The sequence below is a fragment of the Acipenser ruthenus genome, chromosome 24, assembly GCF_902713425.1.
Source record: "Acipenser ruthenus chromosome 24, fAciRut3.2 maternal haplotype, whole genome shotgun sequence".
Taxonomy (NCBI): domain Eukaryota; kingdom Metazoa; phylum Chordata; class Actinopteri; order Acipenseriformes; family Acipenseridae; genus Acipenser; species Acipenser ruthenus.
Window position 1 is genome coordinate 20,332,260 of NC_081212.1, and position 19,337 is coordinate 20,351,596.

The 19,337-nt window shown below is 39.2% G+C and overlaps 1 protein-coding gene across 9 annotated transcripts in view; it reads left to right on the forward strand.

The window, feature by feature from the left end:
* Positions 1 to 19,337, forward strand: part of LOC117429861 (intermembrane lipid transfer protein VPS13C-like) — a 104,379-nt gene that overhangs the window by 68,637 nt on the left and 16,405 nt on the right. For all 9 annotated transcript variants that reach the window (XR_009308427.1, XM_058998629.1, XM_058998623.1 and 6 more), the window contains 29 exons: positions 142 to 289; positions 787 to 937; positions 1,284 to 1,408; positions 1,874 to 2,043; positions 2,556 to 2,803; positions 3,196 to 3,428; positions 3,537 to 3,629; positions 4,404 to 4,769; positions 5,004 to 5,093; positions 5,449 to 5,604; positions 6,233 to 6,497; positions 7,103 to 7,263; positions 8,083 to 8,204; positions 8,636 to 8,933; positions 9,398 to 9,787; positions 9,980 to 10,084; positions 10,182 to 10,346; positions 11,007 to 11,132; positions 11,235 to 11,368; positions 11,612 to 11,744; positions 12,120 to 12,355; positions 12,614 to 12,761; positions 13,176 to 13,316; positions 13,984 to 14,065; positions 14,161 to 14,230; positions 14,339 to 14,450; positions 15,315 to 15,428; positions 15,790 to 15,920; positions 17,419 to 17,500. Coding sequence is in view for 8 of the 9 variants with exons in the window: in XM_058998629.1 (XP_058854612.1) it covers positions 142 to 289; positions 787 to 937; positions 1,284 to 1,408; positions 1,874 to 2,043; positions 2,556 to 2,803; positions 3,196 to 3,428; positions 3,537 to 3,629; positions 4,404 to 4,769; positions 5,004 to 5,093; positions 5,449 to 5,604; positions 6,233 to 6,497; positions 7,103 to 7,263; positions 8,083 to 8,204; positions 8,636 to 8,933; positions 9,398 to 9,787; positions 9,980 to 10,084; positions 10,182 to 10,346; positions 11,007 to 11,132; positions 11,235 to 11,368; positions 11,612 to 11,744; positions 12,120 to 12,355; positions 12,614 to 12,761; positions 13,176 to 13,316; positions 13,984 to 14,065; positions 14,161 to 14,230; positions 14,339 to 14,450; positions 15,315 to 15,428; positions 15,790 to 15,920; positions 17,419 to 17,500 (4,795 nt within the window). In the remaining variant the exon portion in view is untranslated. The remainder of the gene's footprint in view (positions 1 to 141; positions 290 to 786; positions 938 to 1,283; positions 1,409 to 1,873; positions 2,044 to 2,555; positions 2,804 to 3,195; positions 3,429 to 3,536; positions 3,630 to 4,403; positions 4,770 to 5,003; positions 5,094 to 5,448; positions 5,605 to 6,232; positions 6,498 to 7,102; positions 7,264 to 8,082; positions 8,205 to 8,635; positions 8,934 to 9,397; positions 9,788 to 9,979; positions 10,085 to 10,181; positions 10,347 to 11,006; positions 11,133 to 11,234; positions 11,369 to 11,611; positions 11,745 to 12,119; positions 12,356 to 12,613; positions 12,762 to 13,175; positions 13,317 to 13,983; positions 14,066 to 14,160; positions 14,231 to 14,338; positions 14,451 to 15,314; positions 15,429 to 15,789; positions 15,921 to 17,418; positions 17,501 to 19,337) is intronic.

A 19,337-nucleotide genomic window follows, 5' to 3' on the forward strand; every position in this document is an offset into this window, starting at 1 on the left:
TTAGTCATGTAGGTCACAAATAGTGCTGCTTTTTTAATTACTATAATTTAAAATACTGTATCCAGGATCCACAACTGACCACAATAAGTACACTATGATCGCTATAGCCAACTTAACCAAAATAAAATGCACTTTTCACAGAATTCTCCTACAGGAAGGTTCAGTTCAGCCTAATATTGAATTACTACAACCAGTCAACTTGCGAGTGTCTGTGAAGAGAAACCTCGCAGCTGCCTGGTACCAGAAGATACCTGCAATAGAAATCAATGGAGATCTGAAACCTATGAAGGTCAGAATGCTTTCTACATACATTTTCTATTCAATGCCTAAATATGCTGTTATAGGTGGTGATGTTTCAGTAATAGAATGGTAACTATTTTTCTGTGTTTTCAAATTATCATTTATTGATTTATTAATGTATAATAAAATAGAAACATCCCCACAAGACCAAAGCCTCATAACTGGGGTTTTGAGATACAGAATGTAGTAAAATACATAAATAACATGAATTATTGGTTAAAATGGTCTCTGTGGGCAGTAAAGTCATTAATCTTACTGCATTCTGAATTAATAATGTTTGCTGTACATAGAGATGAGGTGATGCTGTTATGTTTACGGAATGTGCTGTGACTTGGTCTGTCCTGATTTAAATAAAGTTTAAATACCTGTCAATACAATGACGTGCTTTTATCAATAAGAAATGGTGAACTGAACAGGTACACAAATGTTTTTGATCCTAAGGGGCCATGTTATTATTTTTCCTCTTAAACCATTTCATGACTAAAGGTGGCCCTGAGCCAAGATGACTTAACTGTCCTGTTAAAAATTGTGATGGAAAATATTGGAGAAGCTGCAAATCCACAGACAGAAACAAAGAGATCTGCTGATAGTGTGCAAAAGCAAGGTGGAGCTCAGGATGGGTCAGATCTGCCCAAAGGTAAGAAACACAAAACAGATCTTGGGATATATTCCTAAAGCATGTTTATAATGAGCTACGCATTTAAGTCACCTGTTCGCATGACTGACTGAAAGAGCTCTCAGCTGCCATCCTTAAACCCCATAATCAGCAGGGATTAACATTGTTACTGCAAATACATGTGTACGTGCAGTTCACTACATATACTGTAAGAGACACGATATCTATTTTGGTTAGCTGGGTATACGTTTTAAAATGGGGTTAGATATGTGTACATAGAAACACCGGCGGTACAAATCATAGCCATGTGTTTATATGCTGACACTATTTGTATTTATTTATTTATTTATTTTACGTATCATTTCAGGTTCTGCTCCAAATAAAAAAGAAGAGTCTAATGTGCTTGAGTTTAAGGAACCGTACGAAACGCTGAAATTTGATTTTAACTTTGAATCGCTTTCCTTGGTACTTTACAACAGTGATCCTACGCTGGTATGTATTGAGTAAAATACTTTGTCTTTTCACGTGTGCTTTTTTGTGTACAGGACATGGAGAAACATGTGGGTGTGTCAGTAGGTGGGTGGCAGTTTTAATGATGATGCCTGTGTCAACAACTTTGTTTAGCCTGCTTGGGAACTGTAGAAAATATGCCTAGATGAATTGTCTAAAATACAAAGGGTATAAAACAATATTGCATTATGTATTTTATTAGTAACAGGTTTGTTTGCACACGCTCAAGAGCACGGCTAATTATAATGTAGACCAAATATAACCATTTTCAGTTAATATGCTGTGGTTTAAGCAATGGGATTAAATGTGTTCTGACCATATGTTGTGTTCATATTTTTAAGGGTTATATAAACACCTCCAACCTAATGTGACTGCCTCATTGCATTGATGTCACTGTTTGGCATACACATTCCATTTTTAGATATCTGTTGTTTCCCCTCTCTGCAGAAAGCACCGCTTTCCCAAAGACAGGATAGCCTACGTCTTGGAGAATTCATCTTGCATCTAATGACCGCTTCTGGGAAAATGTTTGAAGATGGGGCCTTGGAGGCCTCTACAAAACTCACTGCCTGTACACTGGATGATTGTAGGCAAGGGATCCAGAGGGTCACCTCAAGGTAACTGTTCGATGCACAAGATCATATTAAAGGCTAAAGATGCATCTCTTATTTTGAGCGTGCCTCCTCATCCCTTTTAAAAGGATTAAAAAAAAAAAAGTGTTATTTTATATTTACAGTGGAATTAGATCAACGCTGCCTATTAAAAGTGAGAAATGCTACTGAGAAAAGTTTGTGTAAAATAGGTCTCAGTAAGGGTTACTTCAAAGGGATTATTGCTTAGCACACAGTGTCACCCAGTGGCAAACTGATGTCATTGTCATACATTATTTATTTTGCTAACTGCTACCTAGAGAATAAATGTTGCTGCACACCACTAAGGACTACTTTCTTTTGCGTAAGTCTTTACGTTTAATTTACACTCTCAATCTGTATTAGTTTTGGGGTGGGAAGAAACCTCCTGGTGACAGAGACAGGAAAGTTCTTTAATTCTTTAGAATACAATTTCGATTTTCAAAGCTGAGTTCAGGTTCATTTGTGCTGTTTCGTTAAAGTATTTTAATGTCCCACAGGATGGTTGACAAGAAGGATGATGGGGGCGACAGCGTCATGATCGATCTGAGTTTTACCCAGAGCCAGAGTGAGAGTTCAGTGGTAGCTGTGCTCCAGAAGCTGTACGTCTGTGCCAGTGTGGAGTTCCTGCTGGCCGTGGCTGATTTCTTCATCAAAGCCATGCCTCAGGGTCCATCAGCCACCCCTAACAAATCCAACCAGCTGCAGCTGAAACAAGTGAATGTGCCAAGGGCTGCCTCTGAAAAGGGTTAGTTACTCTTCATTAGAATTTTACTTGGGCACTCTAGTTCCAAAAATGCTTGTAGCTTACTGCATTTTCTTCATCAAGAATGCAAAATATAGCAATCTACAGCATTTGTTTTTTTTGTATGAAATGTGAAAATCTTGCGTTTTTGTATTAACTGCAGTTCTTAATACACTGAAACAGTTGACTCTTATAATGTGTGAATGGCTTGTTGGATTGATTTAAAAGTGCATATATACCTTCATAATAGAGGGAGAAATGAAACACACTCCTAGTTAGACCAGAATTAGTCAAATTTGACCAACAAAACAAGAGACAATTGGAAAATTGCTTGAAAGATAGCTTGTGGTTATTTTTGTACATTTTGACGGCTGATTTTGTATTTTGTATTTTAGCCCCTGATTCTTCTCGCTCCAAGATGAAGATTAAAGCTGTTGTTATCGACCCTGAGGTTGTGTTTGTGGCCAGCCTGATGAGGGCTGATGCTCCGGCGCTTGCTGCCTCTTTCCAGTGCGATTTCACCCTTGTATCTGAGGGAGCATCTCAAAAAATGACAGCAAGTTTGAGGGAGCTGAAGGTCCTGGCCTGCCCTTTCCTCAGAGACAAAGGAGACAAGGCTGTCACCACGGTAAGCACAACGCAATGCTTTCGTTTAAATAGCAGATCAATGTGTTGCATATACTTTACCATTTTTTTTCACATCTTAAAACTGATTTCTTTTTTTTTTTTTTTTCAGGTGTTGCGGCCTGCTTGCTTAACTCTTGAAACCAGACTGCATCAAACAGAACCTTTGACTGCAGCTGTCACAGTGGATGCAATTGTTGTTAAGGTTAGGTTGCCTCATTTTTATTTATTTTTTTATCCCGTAACTTGAATTGAAATTGCATATTTTACAATAGGTGTTAATGGAGATGCAGTTGTGTTCTTAATCCAGTAGGGAAAGTCTTTCATTTATTTCCCCATCCTTGTATTTTAAATAGCACACTGTAAAAATTCAACAAGTACCAGATAAGTGGACTATTGCAAACTGATCTTTTAGGTAACATTGTAGATATGTCTCCCTGATACTTTGGCCATGCTTTATTTTAATATTAATGGAACTGTATTGTTTTTAACTGATTTTTTTATTTTATTTTTGATAAGAACATGTATATAGAAGTGTTTTTTGGCCCCATCTAATATCTGCTACTTTGGCTCATATTTCCTTTTGTTTTTCTGGGAATACACAGCAGAGCTCTAGATGTGCTCTTACTAATATAAAGTAACTTGGCTGATATAGCCTACATTACGTAAGTATATGGCAGGCAAATAAAACTAAGCAGCCCCAGAACGCATGTAGGGTATTCAAAGCACCCAGTTACAAAACACAATATCTGATTCATTGCAATAGCAACGGCAAAGAATAATTGCAAACATCATAAAAAGGTAAGGGGACAAAATATAAGAATGGCATTTGAAACGACTTCCTCTTTTTAATGTTTATAATATATTGAAAATAATATGCTGGTATATTTATAGTATACTGAAAAAGCAGCCCTTCCACCAGCGTAAACGTGACTCAAACATGGAACATCAGTTATAACAGGCTTTTGTTTCCGTTCAGATTTCCCCAATGATTCTCAACACTGTCATGACTATCGTGGCTGCCATGACACCCAAGGCCCAGGAGGTGGGGTCTCAGGTGAAGACTGAGGATGTCAGCAACTTGTGGGCCGTGAAGAATCTTAACAATTGCAGTTACTGGTTTCTGGGGGTGGATATGGCCAGTGAGGTCACAGATAAGTTCAGCGATAGAGAAGGCAGAGGTATCGGGGAGAACTTGGTTGTTGACGTCAAGTTGGTTCAGGTCACCATGGAGTCTGGGCTGGGCCATCGCACTGTTCCTTTGCTCTTGGCTGAGTCATCCTTCAAAGGAAAAGCCCAGGACTGGACTTCTTTACTTAATATCAGTGCAGACATGACCTTGGAGGTGAGAACCCTAACTCTTGACAGTTATTTAAAGGTTCACCATTATCTCCTTTCTCTTAACCCAAAAAGTAATTTCCAACTCTGTTATCGCTGTGTAATATTTCAATGTTTATGAATTAGGGATTATTTTTATTTTACAGCAGTCAAATAAAGTGTTCCCCCAATATTGTTATTGGTGACTATGAACACCAGTAGCAAGAAAAGCAACTAACATAGTGGCAAACCTCTTTCTCAGGTCCATTACTACAATGAAATGCAAGCTGCATGGGAACCTCTCATTGAACGTGTGGAAGATGGCAGAAGACGATGGAACTTGAAGCTTGAGGTAAAGATGCTTGGTTTTCCATTCCAGTTTGAGGAAGCTTCAAGCTACCAGTTTGGGGAATTTAAACAAACTGCTCAAGTAAAGTGCACAAAAAGCAATGAGAATTATGGAAGACTAATAACGGAATAGCAGTCAAGTAGGAAGTAATGCTACTTTAGAGTAACACTGAGGAATATTGTGGAGTTTTGAAACTGTTTGTTTTGGGTTGTTTTTTTTACCCCTCATTGAGATATTAAGATTAGTCTTTCATCTGGGGATTGTGGGATGTTTGTAAACAAAAATAACACAAATTTGTCAGAAACATACACTGTATAATACCAATACACAATCATAAATGCATACTTTTGTATTCTAGATGAAGAATAATCCCATTCAGGATAAAAGCCCAGTGCCAGGAGATGATTTTGTTGTTCTCCCTGAAGCCCAGACTGCCATCAACATCTGCGCAAAGGACACAATGAACATAACCATATCCAAGTGCTGTCTTCATGTATTCACTAACCTAGCCAAGGTAATCCATGTCCTCAGAAATAATCAGGCTTTTACAAGTGTTAACATATTGTTGCCAAACTCCGTTTTAATTAAGTGGCTCAAAGACAGCTTTGAGATTAGGGAGAACTGGGTTAAATATCATACCAAAAAAAAAAAAACTTAAGTTCACAGCAACAATATGTGCAGTCAATAGTTTCTAACAGGATTTAATTATAAATGCACTCTCTTACTTGGCTCTTCCTCTCTGTGCAGACACAAAAAATGTCAATATCTAATGTCAATTGAAAGTAGCCACAAAGGGGTCTTCCAGTTGGGAAATCTACCCCGTAAAAGACAGGAATACTATTTACTAAACTGGGCATGAAATGACATTACCACCTTCAGCAGTCTTCCAGCACTAATCGTAGACCACCTTACCTAAGATAAAATAAGGTACTCAAAAATGAGGTCTACCAGCAATTGGGGTCATCAGTGTTTGATATTGAACATTAATAATGAATGGTCTATCATATATATATATATATATAATCAACTCTAGGCAGATCAGCTTTGAGATTAACATTGTAGAGGGGTGACTGCTTTGGCTAGAAGTCTCTTATTAGTTTCTATGCCTCTTTTTTTTCACTCTCTCATTTTGTTTTGTTTAGGCTTTCTCAGAAGGCACCGCTACGACGTTTGACCACTCGTTAAAAGAAAAGGCCCCGTACACCATCAAAAACGCCCTTGGCATCCCCCTGCAGGTGCAGCACAGCAGCAATCTGCGGGCCCTAGGCTTCGGGGCGAAAGAAAGGATTCATGAAGTGGGAGTAGGGCAGAGTGTGAAGCTGGAATATGCTGTCATCGAGCATATTCACAGGGGGAGGCTGTCTGTACTCCAGCGCCAGGAGAGCTGCCTCTTCAGTCTCAGCATTGGTGAGTGTCATATCTGAAGCCCTAACCTCATCAGCAGTAACAGGGACCTCAATATGGGATGTTTGTCTTTCTAGAAAACTATTTGTGTTGCATTATTATCCCAAGGTAATATAGAGGACGTATCTTTTAGCTTGAGAACCATTCATCTATTGGGGATGAAATCTAGTCTGGATATTCCATAGCACACTTTCCTGAAAGTATCATGAGCTAAATAACTATGAAAGCTTCAAAACTGTTCACCCAAATGTGCTGTCAGTGTATGTTTTGGACATTGTATGTTTAATTAACTTATTCAACATGCTGTACCATGACTGCAGCTTATGATCACTTACTTCTCCTATTACTTACAGCTGAGTATTGAGTATTGAAGAATGTAGCTTGGGGGGCAGCTATAGATGCATGGGATTTTGTTTTGGTACTGTTTAATATTCTACATTCTGTGGATTTACTTTATTTTGTTTTTACAAATATGAATCTCAAATACAAAACTGTTTTGAAAAGTAAGGGTGAAATCATATGTCAGTCTGTTTCAGTGATGTTTAATGATGTAGTAATGGTTTTCTTTAAGTTTCATTCCTGACAAAAATGTTGTTTTTTGCTGGCAGTTCCCAATGGTTACAGTGAAATAGCAAATATTCCAATAGCCAAACCGTCCCGACGTCTCTACAATGTCCGCAGTCCTATGTTTGAGGATGCTGTGTCGGTGCTCACACAGATAGATGCAACCGAAGGCAATAAAGTTATAACTGTCCGCTCACCCCTTCAGGTAGGAAATTAAGAGCCTCATGTGTGTTGTCTTTCAATGGTATCTTTCAATGTTGAAATACCAGATTCAGTCTGTGCAGAAGATATTTAAGTATTAATATAAATAAAACATAATATAAAAGCAGTCTCATTACTGTAGCAAGCCATAGAGTAAGTTGGTTCAAATTTAAATGTGTTTAAAAGTACAATGACATCTGAATTCACGTCACCCAATATACCAATTATTGGTACCTATAAAGGTCATTAATTTGGATTAGATGAAATAACTGCCTCATAAGTAATGGTTGTCATTATTATGGGTTTTACTATATAAGAATGCTCCTGCACAGTAAGCACCAGATGCCATTTAAGATGAATCCATAATAATTGATCAAAGGGATCTTTATGCATTCTGGTTCTCTCAATCCAGAGTGGGTGAGTGGGAGTTGACAAGCAGCGGAATTTAGGGTGGTTTTAAGACAGTGCTGTAGGAAGAGCAGCAGGTTCATGTTTGATCTCAATCAAGTGGTTGTGCTTTTCTACCCCAGCAAGGGACATGACCTCTGTTTACATCTCCAGTCAGTAATAAACAGCAGGACTGCTTTTAAAACTGAAGTAAACAAGTGTAGGGGTAGTTGGGCTATGTGGTGGAAGAAACATCTAAAACACTAGGGACATTTAAAAACAGTTAGATCATGCCCTGTCGATCTAGATATTCTTAAAACAGGAGAAATGGTTTACTATCACGGAATGGCTTCTCTTCGTTCCCAACATCTGGACTAAAGATAAATAAAAGCACAATTGAAGATATTTATTTTGCCTTTTTATCCTATCCGTTTAGATAAAGAACCATTTCTCCATTCCATTTGCCATTTACAAGTTGTCAATGAAGACCAGGTCACTTGAACCCGTTGGTGAAGCGGAGCCTGAAAAGGAGTTCCACGTGCCTTTGGATTCATACAGGTAAAGGTTAAAGTTCAACTCACCCAGCTTCCTCTGACATCCTCAGAGGAAAACCGGTCAGATCTCTTCTAATAGTCACATAACTTCAATTAGTTTAATATCATGCCTATAGTATTAAGAAGTGCTTGTATTACGGTGTTAATTCACAAAGCATCGGTGTGTACAATACAACCAGACAGTAATCAGATGTTTTGAAATTCTTAAAATGCTGATCCCGAGAAATGCCAGCCTTTTCCAAATACTGCATTCTAGTCTTAAATGTATTTTCAGAACCTGAAAGCTTAAACATTGGAGAATCCATACACTTCCGTAAGTCTGGGTGCATGTACAACTCAATAGTGATCCCTGCTTGAGATAACTGTCTTTAGTTCCCTGTCTTTAGCAGTGGACCACAGACATACATAGCTGTGCGTTGATTGTGTTTGCTGCAGATGCCAGCTGTTTCTGAGACCAGTGGGGATGTTAGATGGCCAGTTTAAGGAGTCCTCCACATTCATAGCCTGGAAGGAGGAGCTTCATCGGAGCTCAGAGGTCAGGGCTGTGCTGCAATGCCCCTCCAGTGAGATAAACTACCTGCCTCTCATAGTGAACACTGTCGCTGTCCCAGATGAGCTAAGCTTCATCTCCAGCCATGGGGAGGAGGACTGGGACCCAGCCTACCTCATTCATCTCCGCCCCACTGTGACCATCCGAAACTTACTGCCATACACTATCTGCTACCTGCTCGAGGTAATGACCTAAGATGGCATTTCCTAGCCACTCATTTGCATATTTTTATATTTTTAATGAACAATTCTGTGTAGTTCAGGGCTGCTATGCTACTTTTCTGCAAAAGTGGACTGCAGTTTTTGTGTGCAATTATCGTTCCTAGACTTTTGTGTGTGTGATTGAAAAAAAAATAACATTAAACATTTCTATGCTCAAGTGTTTGCTGTTAAAATTGCCTTGAACATGTTTCAAATTGTAATAATATGAATTATCTTTTTAGCTATATATTTTAAACACTGCTAACATGACTGTATAAATTCCCATATTGGAAATGCTTCTTCACTCCGATTGTTCTATCCTTCTCCATCTAAAAACTAAGGCAATGGATTTGTTTCTGTTACCCATAGAAGGAATGCACACTGGATAAGTTGTCTGAAACTACACAGTAGTCATATTGGTAATTTTTTAGCATTTGCCCATTGCAGGGAGCAGCAGAGACTCATGAACTGACAGAAGGGAGCTCAGCTGATGTCCACAGTGCCAGGATTAGTGGGGAGATCATGGAGCTCGTCCTGGTGAAATATCAGGGACGGAACTGGAGTGGCCATATGAAGATCCATGAGGGACTGCCAGAGTTCTTCCTTGTGTGCTTCACCAGCAACTCTCTGGACAGCCTGAGTGTGGATCTGAGTGTTCACGTGGGGCGAGCGAGCGGGCAGATGGTCTTGTCTGTGTTCAGCCCATACTGGATCATTAACAAGACCTCCCGAGTCCTCCAGTACCGCGCCGAGGAGATCCAAATCAAGCACCCTTCCGACTTCCGAGACGTCATCCTCTTCTCTTTCAAAAAGAAAAATATCTTTAGTAAGAACAAGGTACGTCATTTCAAAATATATTTTTTAAAAATCTGCACACCCTCATACTTATGATGCAAACGTCTTCTGCAGATGAAGTTGTAGAAGATCAGAAACATGGTAACAGTAACATGGTGTAATGAATTATAATTGTTATCCAAGCGGTAAAGTTCTTCTGAACTTTGTTCTGAAGAAGCTTTTTTTCTAATTTAGGTTCAGCTGTGTGTTTCTACTAGTACGTGGTCCAGTAGCTTTTCTTTGGACACAGTAGGAAGCTATGGATGTGTAAAGTGCCCTGCTAACAACATGGATTACCTTGTGAGTATAGTAGACTTTGTAGTGATTTTTCATTATTGTAAGTGTGCAGTACTGAATATAATTCAATCCTTGATGGAGGCTGTTTTGTTTTTTGCAGGTTGGAGTGAGTATCCAGATGAGCAGTTTTAACCTGACCCGGATTGTGATGATGAGCCCATTCTACACACTGGTGAACAAGTCCTCCTTTGAACTGGAGGTGGGAGAAGTGCAGACCACAGGAACTGTAACAAATGGGAAATGGCACTACATTGCAGCAGCCGAGGTAACTGTAATATATATGTACAAAGATAAAATAAAGAATGTGATAAGAACATGGTCTACCTTGAAGAAAATAAAGCAATGTGATAGTATTTTAGGTTTTTAAGTGCTACGTCCGCTGTTGAGATGGAATTACAACTTTAATAGCATACAACCAGTTAGTGCTGTAGTCCTAAAACTGAACGCACCGAAACACCACTAAAATATCGATTTTTCTTTAAACAAGAATTATTATACAAATTTACATTTTATTTGTATCTGAACTAGTAATGCGTTTATCTAACATCTACAAGTATTTCCACAAAGTGTCTTTCTCCATCTTGTCAGAATGCCTTACTTTATTTACGTGTTTGTGTGTTCGTGGCTTTGTTCTTGTTTGGTTTGGGTCCAGTCTTAGCCGATGCACTGTTCCTGTCGTCCATTTATAGAAGTAGTTCGTAATAGAAGACATTCCTAATGCTCTTTTCGTTGCATCAAGAAGACTACTGACTGAATCAGACAGTTGTGTGGGAGATGCGAGTCATGTGACTTAGCTTACCTATTATGCGAGTTTTGTCTCGACCACGTCACTGCTGCCTATGTACAATAGTACCAATGTTTAAAACATTGGGTGCATACACAACTGCACCCAATGTTTTAAATGATCTATTTCTCTTCCTTCTAGTGTCTTCCCTTGTGGCCAGAAACTACAACAGGAAAGTTGTGTGTTAGGGTTGTAGGTTCAGAAACGGCATCCAAATCCTTTTTCTTCAACAAGCAGGATAACGGCACCTTGCTGGGCATGGATCTGGTAAGTTCAATTAGGACTTGTTTCAGGTAAAGATATGCTTGATGTACTGACGTAGATCTCACACGAAGCTGTAATTGCATACATTTATATTTCTGTTGACAGTGTGGAGGAATTATAGCAGCTGTAAACATTGCAGACCATGCCACAGTGATCAGTTTCTCAGACTACTATGAAGGGGCTGCCCCAGCACTCATTATAAACCACACGTTGTCGCTGACGCTGAAGTATCAACAAAGGTAGGTGAATTATAACTTGACTTGGATGTTGGAAAGGCCACGTCTACTCAGCTTTCACAGTGGTTATGTTTAATATTTATTTCATTGATAAGAACAGCCTTTGAAAACAAGTGTCTTTAAATAACTCATTAGCTAAAGCTTTGTGAATTGGGCTCTCTTTTTAAAATATAAATTCTTCTTTTTCATTTACCTCCCAACTGTTTTTAATTCTGTAACTAGGCCATTCTTCCTTGTTTTATGCAGTGGGAACGAGGAGCTTGGGAAAGAGGAGCTGAAACCTGGAGAGGCTAAATTGTTTGCTTGGAATAATCCGGCTGCCATTAGGAAACTGAGCTGGAGTTGCCCACAGCAAACCGGAGAACTCGATCTGCTAAAGGTAGGGTCAATAACACTGCATGGCTCCCGTCATGTACAGGCTGCTAAAACCATGAGCAGGCTGGCAACTCCTGTGACAGAGAAGGGTATAAAATGAAGAACACAATATTTAGATATTCATTTAAACTAAACAATTAATCTGCCCTTTCTTTTAGTCCTCTCTAAACTGACTATGAATACTAATAGAATAACATAGCTAGCATGTTAGTTGTAGCTCTTTTGGTCTGCAAATTACTGGCATTTTAAGCAACTCCTTGTTGTATATATTGGCAATTCTGAGACCAGGAAATTGGGCATGGAACTGCTCAAAACACTAGCAAGGCTGAATGGTGCTGCTGTTCGTCATGCACATCTCTCCTCTGGTTTTGTTGTGCAGGATGAGAGCGGGCAATTCTGTTATAATCGGAACACTCAGATTCACTGGGTTTCCTTCCTGGATGGGCGCCAGCGAGTCCTGCTCTTCACAGAAGACGTTGCCATAGTTACCAAAGCGAGGCAAGCAGAGGAGATGGAGCAGTTTGAGAAAGAGATCAATGTGTCTCTTCAGAATCTAGGGCTATCCCTCATCAACAATGAAACCAAACAGGAGATATCTTACATTGGAATCACTAGGTATAAGAGTAATACTATAATAATAATTATTCAAATGCCATTGTTGTTTTTATACAACCCCTCCCCTCTCCCTCATTTAACCACCTAACTGAGGGTAGGACTGATAAAACAAATTAAACTACTTTACACAATGTGAATGTCCGTTTTCTTCAATGCAGATGTTTTACTTTAGTAAACATGCCTTGGAATGAGTTATAAAACAAATATTTCAACATCCTTAGAGCATACTTACTAAAAGCACATTTGTTTATTTTCCAGCTCTGGGGTTGTATGGGAGATGAAGCCCAAGCAGAGATGGAAACCATTCAATCAGAAGAATATAAACCTGCTGGAACAGACTTACCAGAAGCATTTATCTGCCAATAAGCAGCCTGGCTGGATTAAGTTACAAGAGAACAATTTTGAGGTAACTAAAAACTGCCATTGTTTTGCAAGTTGCTTTTCCATTTTGAGGTTTTAATGTAGGACAGTGGCTTCAGGTATTTTAATGAAGTTGGTTGTGCAGTAGGGTAATTGTCACAAGTAATATAATGATGTTGTTGACAAAATATAAAAAGATAAAGAAGGTGTTTATCAAGACTGTGTAAAGCCGCATTTCCATCTGCCACTGGGATTGACTTGAATGAGATTTGAACTCACACTGATGGGGAAAGTTACCGAAATGACTTTCAGTGTAAAGGACATGAGAGTGGATTTAAATATCTGAACGGCAGAAAACAATATGAAGGGTGTCTCGATCAACTATGAACTCAAAATTGGATAACAACAAAATTTAACCTTACTGTAGTTCTATTGACGTTGTTAAAACTTACCTTCCCAGGTTAACTTCACCAAGTTTCCAATGGAGATGCGTCACCCGTTTGCCTGCAACATCAGACGAAACTTCTTGTCAGGAATTCAGGCTGAGTTCAAACAGTCCCCACACCAAAGAAGCTTACGAGCTCAGGTGCACTGGCTTCAGGTAAAACCTAATTTCCACAGCAAAAATTTGTAATCGCCAATTATTTTACCCTGATTTTTCTCCCAATTTTGAATGTCCAATTATTATTAAACCTCGCTCACTGCTGAAACCCCCTGCTCTAACTAGGGAGCACACACGTCCTCCAAAACGAGTGCCATCAGCCGTCCTATGTTTTCGCTCTGCAAGCCCGTCGTGCATACAGGGGTCACTGGTGTGCGGTGAGCCAAGGACTCCCCAGCCGACCTAACCCCTACCCGCCCGGGCAGCGCTTGGCCAATTGTGTGTCGCTCCCTGGTAACTCCCGTCCATGGTTGGCAGTGGCATAGCCTGGATTCAAACTGCTGATCTGCAAGCTAAGGGGGGAAACCTGCACTCCGGATAGAATGCCTTTACCAGATGTGCCACTCGGGAGCCCATGGAGAGGCTGATTTTACACTGTCTGGTTAAAGATTTAGAGCTAGGACTATGAGATTAAATCCTACCGTGTTAAATACAAGCCTGGGGGAAAGTCATTGTGCCATTGTGAAACATCACTGGAGACGAAATGCGACAACTATGTTCTATTTTTAAACAAGTAAGCACTCGGAAATGATAGAACTTTACATTGCCTTGATGCAGTTACATCTCAGGACAACACTGGTTATCATTCACTGTTTTTTTCTTATAGGTTGATAATCAACTGCCAGGTGCTATATTTCCTATAGTGTTCCACCCTGTACCTCCTCCCAAGTCTATTGCCCTTGATTCAGGTAGTTAAAACTACATCTTTTCAAATGCTCAACATCAGTGCGCTCTCAGTGACCTCCAGTATATTAAAATCTCTTTTACCTGTCTTTCTTTTTAGAACCAAAGCCTTTTATTGATGTTAGCATCATCACTAGATTTAATGAGCACAGCCAAGTGATGCAGTTCAAGTAAGTGTGCAGTGTGGTGGTTTATAACTCTTTGTGTATTTAATGCCATTCCTCTGTATAGCAGTTTTGTTCTGTACCTTTTGTGTCAATGTACTATTGCATCACCAGGTACTTTATGGCCCTTGTTCAAGAAATGGCTCTGAAGATCGACCAGGGATTTCTAGGAGCCATTATTGCCCTGTTTACACCAGCGACAGATTTAAACGCTGACAAGCAAAAGGTATGTGTTCAGGGATTTTCAATGGCTATGGAGAATGGATATAGGACATGTGGAATTGTGGTACCTTCTGTGCACAGACCGGACACTGCAGTAAGAACTTCCCTGTTGTTGCCAGCATCTTAAAAATGTCAATGTTTGTGTGCTTCAGCTCTATTTTTATATGTAGTATAGCAAAACAAAAAATATATAGTAAAACATGAAAGGTGTGCTGGCAAGACATTGAGTTTATTTACAGTATATGTATACTTTATATAAACATATTTGTTACTGTGTGTATAAATGTGTAGTGGGACATCTGCAATGAAGTTGCTGAAGACATTTCCTTTTACAGCATTTCAAAGAAAGAAGCTACAGCACAACTCTTAGACTCTTGAATTCCGCTCTAGGAAGTTCATAACCTATTAGGTCAGTGGTAAGCCACGTTAAGAGCTTTCTGTGCCGTCAGAAAGTCTAACTATTAAAAAAATGATTAGCACTTTGGGATCTCTCCATAACAACCTACAACAAGTAGCACACCACCGCCACCACCAGCACTTCATGACAGCTACATTAGAGCAAAATGTTCTGAACCAGTTGATCAGTACGTGCAATGGAGGGTCCATTGGCAGTGTCTCTAACACTTCATTCAAGTACTTGTTGTTTTCAAGATCATTTGTCAGTTGAAAAATGAGTCTAAGCTCAATGTAGTGAAGGTCTTGGATAAACCTAGCCCACACGTGGATTTGTGCAAACCAAATGAAAGAACACTTAGACTGAAGGTAGGAGCCTCATTCAGAAAATGTGGGCGATACGACTGGGATATAGCAACACTTGAGGCCTTTTGAATTAATTGAGTAACGTGACCAGTTATGTTTGTTTTTGCAGACAAAGCTCATTGAGCAGGATCTTGAAGCCCTAAAAGCAGAGCTAATGGAAACATCAATAACAGATACGTCAGGACTCGGCTTCTTTGAGCACCTCCATATCTCCCCTATTAAGGTAACTAATCATTTTTTGGCTGCAGTATTTATTCAAGCACAATAAAACTTAAAGTAAACAAGTCAAAGTTCTAAAGGTTTAAAAATAGAATGCAGTGTTTTAATCAAAACACATATTGCTAAATGAATGCAAAAATAATACATTTTAAAATGAATCCAGAAATAGCAAAAAATAATAATAATGCAGGAATTTTAAAAATAGATAAATTATTGGTGAGGGTCGTCTGCTTATTTATGTGGTGCACCGTTATTTAATAAGCAGATTTGTTAACCTCCCATTAGTTTCCATTCTCCACTGTTGTTTTCAAAATCGATGGGGAACTTATGCAAAGCTTGTCCTCAACTCTGCTGTTTACTTCCAGCTGCATTTGAGCCTGTCACTCGGCTCAGGAGAGGAGTCAGATAAGCAGGATATGGTAGCTATCCAATCCATCAACCTCTTATTGAAAAGTATAGGGGCGACTTTAACAGACGTCGATGACCTGATCTTCAAGTAAGTCGGAACTTTATATCTGTTATTATGACTAGTGGAATCACTCTGCCTTTCATTTGTATTGGGTTTCGCAAAGGGTCCATAACAACAGCAGCCAAAAAGCATGTCATATAACAGCTTCAACTACAGTGTGCATCTAGTATAACTGGACTTCATCTTCATGTATCCAATGTTATCTCCTCGTACATTGGATGCTGTGAAAGCTTCCCGGGCAGGGCTGATTATCCTCAGAGGGGGGGACTCTGCAGTTTAAAGCGCAGGAACAAAATAACAAGATACAAGGATCAAAATAAAATGGATAAACAAAAATCAAACAAATCAGATCACCCAAGCACATGCTATCCCAATGTGCCTTACTTTCTTGCTTTGTTCAGCTGGGCATTAGCCTTCACTGAACTCTCCTTTCAATCTCCTCTCCCAAACAATTAGCACCTAATCCATCTCGGAATGGTCATGTTCTACACCTGGACGAAAATAATAATTTCCCGTTTTACAGTATTTAAAAAATAAATGTACCCAATTTTAGTACTGTATTTGTGCCAATGATATATCGTCTTTACATGTCAATTTATTACAACTCAAGTGTATGTCTGTGCTTGATGAACCAGTATTTATGTAAGATTGCTACATACAAGTCATAAGTTAATAAAACAAAAAAGCTGCACAAAGCAATAGATGAAAGAAGCTACTACACGATTCTTAGACTCTTGATCTCCGCTCTTAGTAGGTCAGTGGTAAATCCTCGTTTTGTGCTGTTTTCTGTGTCATGAAAAAACAATTGGCAAGAAGTAGCACACTACCACCAGCACTTGATGACAGCTGCATTAGAACGAAATGTTCTGAACCAGTTAATCAATAGTTGTAGTGGAGGGTCCAAAGGTAGTGCCTCTTTAGCACTGCCATTAGGAGTTGCTGGTACTTGTTTTCAAGGTAATTTGTCAGTCAATTAGTCAAAGGTCAATGTAGTGAAGGCTTTAGATAAGCCTAGCCCTCACGTGGATTTGTGCAAGCCAGTGTGTTTGGGCATTTCGGCCTTTTTGAGCATTTTCTATGTACATGTGCTGCCTGGTAAAGGCACGAGTAGGTGGTGTGCGGGGTGAGTCATAGAGTAAGGAGCAATGTCCTCTGGGGATTTCACAGGGACAAAATCATCAAGGACTGATGCTCCTCAAAGCACTACAGTGAACCCTACTGTCCTGGCACCTGGCGAGTATATGCAGACACCTGCAGGAATGGCTTTTGTCCTCCAGGGGCTGGTAGCTTGTCCACATCCGCTGTTGTGCTCCTGTCCATAAATAGAAAATTGGGTTGGTTGTGGGTTTGAAGGACGTTATGTGAATTGCTGCGCTGAGGGTCCTAATTGGACATTCTAAATTGGGGACAAAACTGGGGTAAAAGTGTAATGATTAGTGGCAAAAGATTACTTTTTAAAGTGCCTTTAGTGTTTTGTTTCCAACATAATTTAAGACCCTAAAATATAAACCATTCCTTCATTCAGACTCGCTTGCTTTGAAGTGAGATACCAGTTCTACAGAAGGGACCAGCTGATGTGGACTGTGAGTGGACATTATGGTGAACAAGTAAGTACCAATCCTTTCTTGAAATGTAATCAGATAAACTGATATACAGTAAATAATAGACTTTAAAAGATTACCCAGTACTAGTGTGTCTACTTTCAATATCATGAGACTGACAGGGTCTGATCCTGGCACCGCAGGTTTGTTTTTTATCCAATAATAATGTGGTTTAGATTTCACGTGTGCTGTTTTGGAGAATCTTATGCGCTCAGTGAAAACAGGTGCATGAAGCACCAGGCAATGCTAAAGGCCAAAATATCTCCTTTGATTCCCAACAAAACAAATTGCATTAGGGCCATGTGTACCTCTCCCACCATATCTGTGACTAATTAATTATGACTAAAAATCTGTTTTTTACAGTCTTGTTTTTACAGAAAATGTTAACCTTGATGTCACATTCTAAAGAACTCCTTATTTAATTTTAATTATTAAAAAAAAATGAATATAGTTATTGTTCGAGAAACTTGATAGGGCTGAGAAAGCAAAACATAACATATCAACATGTTGCAGGCAGCGTGGATTTGTTTTGGTAAAAAGGTTAGCAGTGCAGTTCACAGAAGTTCAATACGATTAAATATCAAATTATGCAGGAGTTCACGATTATCATGCAGCTGCAGGTGCGTGGTTCTATTCTGCTCGGTATCATTTGAAACATGAGGGAGATAAGTATATGTTTTTGGTTAGGAAGACTAAACCTGTTTTCATTCAATTTGATAAGTCCCAGTTTGTTTTTCCAAAGCAACAACCACGTTGCATTGATTGTAACTAGTAGATTATTTTAAAAGGTCTTTTTACAGTTCACTAGATTCTCAGTTCTTGCTTGTTTTTTTTCTGTACACACAGCCATCACTTTAGGATAATAGTTACTATGTTATATGCAGGCATCTGTGAATGACCAAGGAATATAAAACGAAATGCCTTGTAATTTAACACTATAGCTAATTTAGCCTTAGAGAAAAAAACATGTATGCACATATTCCTGTCTACACACAAAACCCCATTGGTCAGTCGTTTGGTGAAGCCATTTGTAACGCATCAAGTTTGAAGTTTTGTCAATGTAATCCTGGAAATCACCAACTACTGCAAATACACATGCACGATCCTTTTTCCTATGCATGTAAAACAGTATTACAGTATTAGTGTTAAACAGGAATAGGGGTATACATTGTATGTGTTTTTCTCTAAGGATGATCATTTAATATCATGACCGGTGAAAACAAATTGTTGCAGAAGTTGGCTCAGTTGTTTGTCCAACATATTTGACACTGAGAAAATAGGCATTAAAAGGGTATGGGAACATACCCAGGGCAGCAGAGGGTTAAGCAACTAATTTTCTTCTGTTATAGAATAAACCCAATTTATCTGACCTTCTAGCTAACATGTGCCACCCAAACGATTTTTTTCTGGAGTGTTCTTTTGCTTTTAGTGCATATAATTAAAAAGCCACTATATTGCATGACAGTTGCCAGTGTAGAATGGGAAATGTCAGCTTGACCTGTGCTCTCTTTGCTCCTGGTAGAAGCACAAGGTAGAGTTCTAGTTACGTCAGCAAGAGCATACAAAGCATGTCTATTCCATTGTATTTCTTTTCTTGTATTTCTCTAACTGTCCTTATTAATAAATTGGAAAATATAGCCTGTCTGGCCACTTTTATTAGAACCTCTACCTCATTTTCAAGTTTCTCATAGTTGGATTAAGATCCAGACAACGCGGTGGCCATGGAAGATGTCTGGAGTCTCTGCATACCATTCAGGCTCAGTTCTGGCACTGTGGACGGGTGCATTATTGTCTTGCTGTAGCTATTGCTGTTAGGGTATAACACCAGAGTGATGTGAAATTC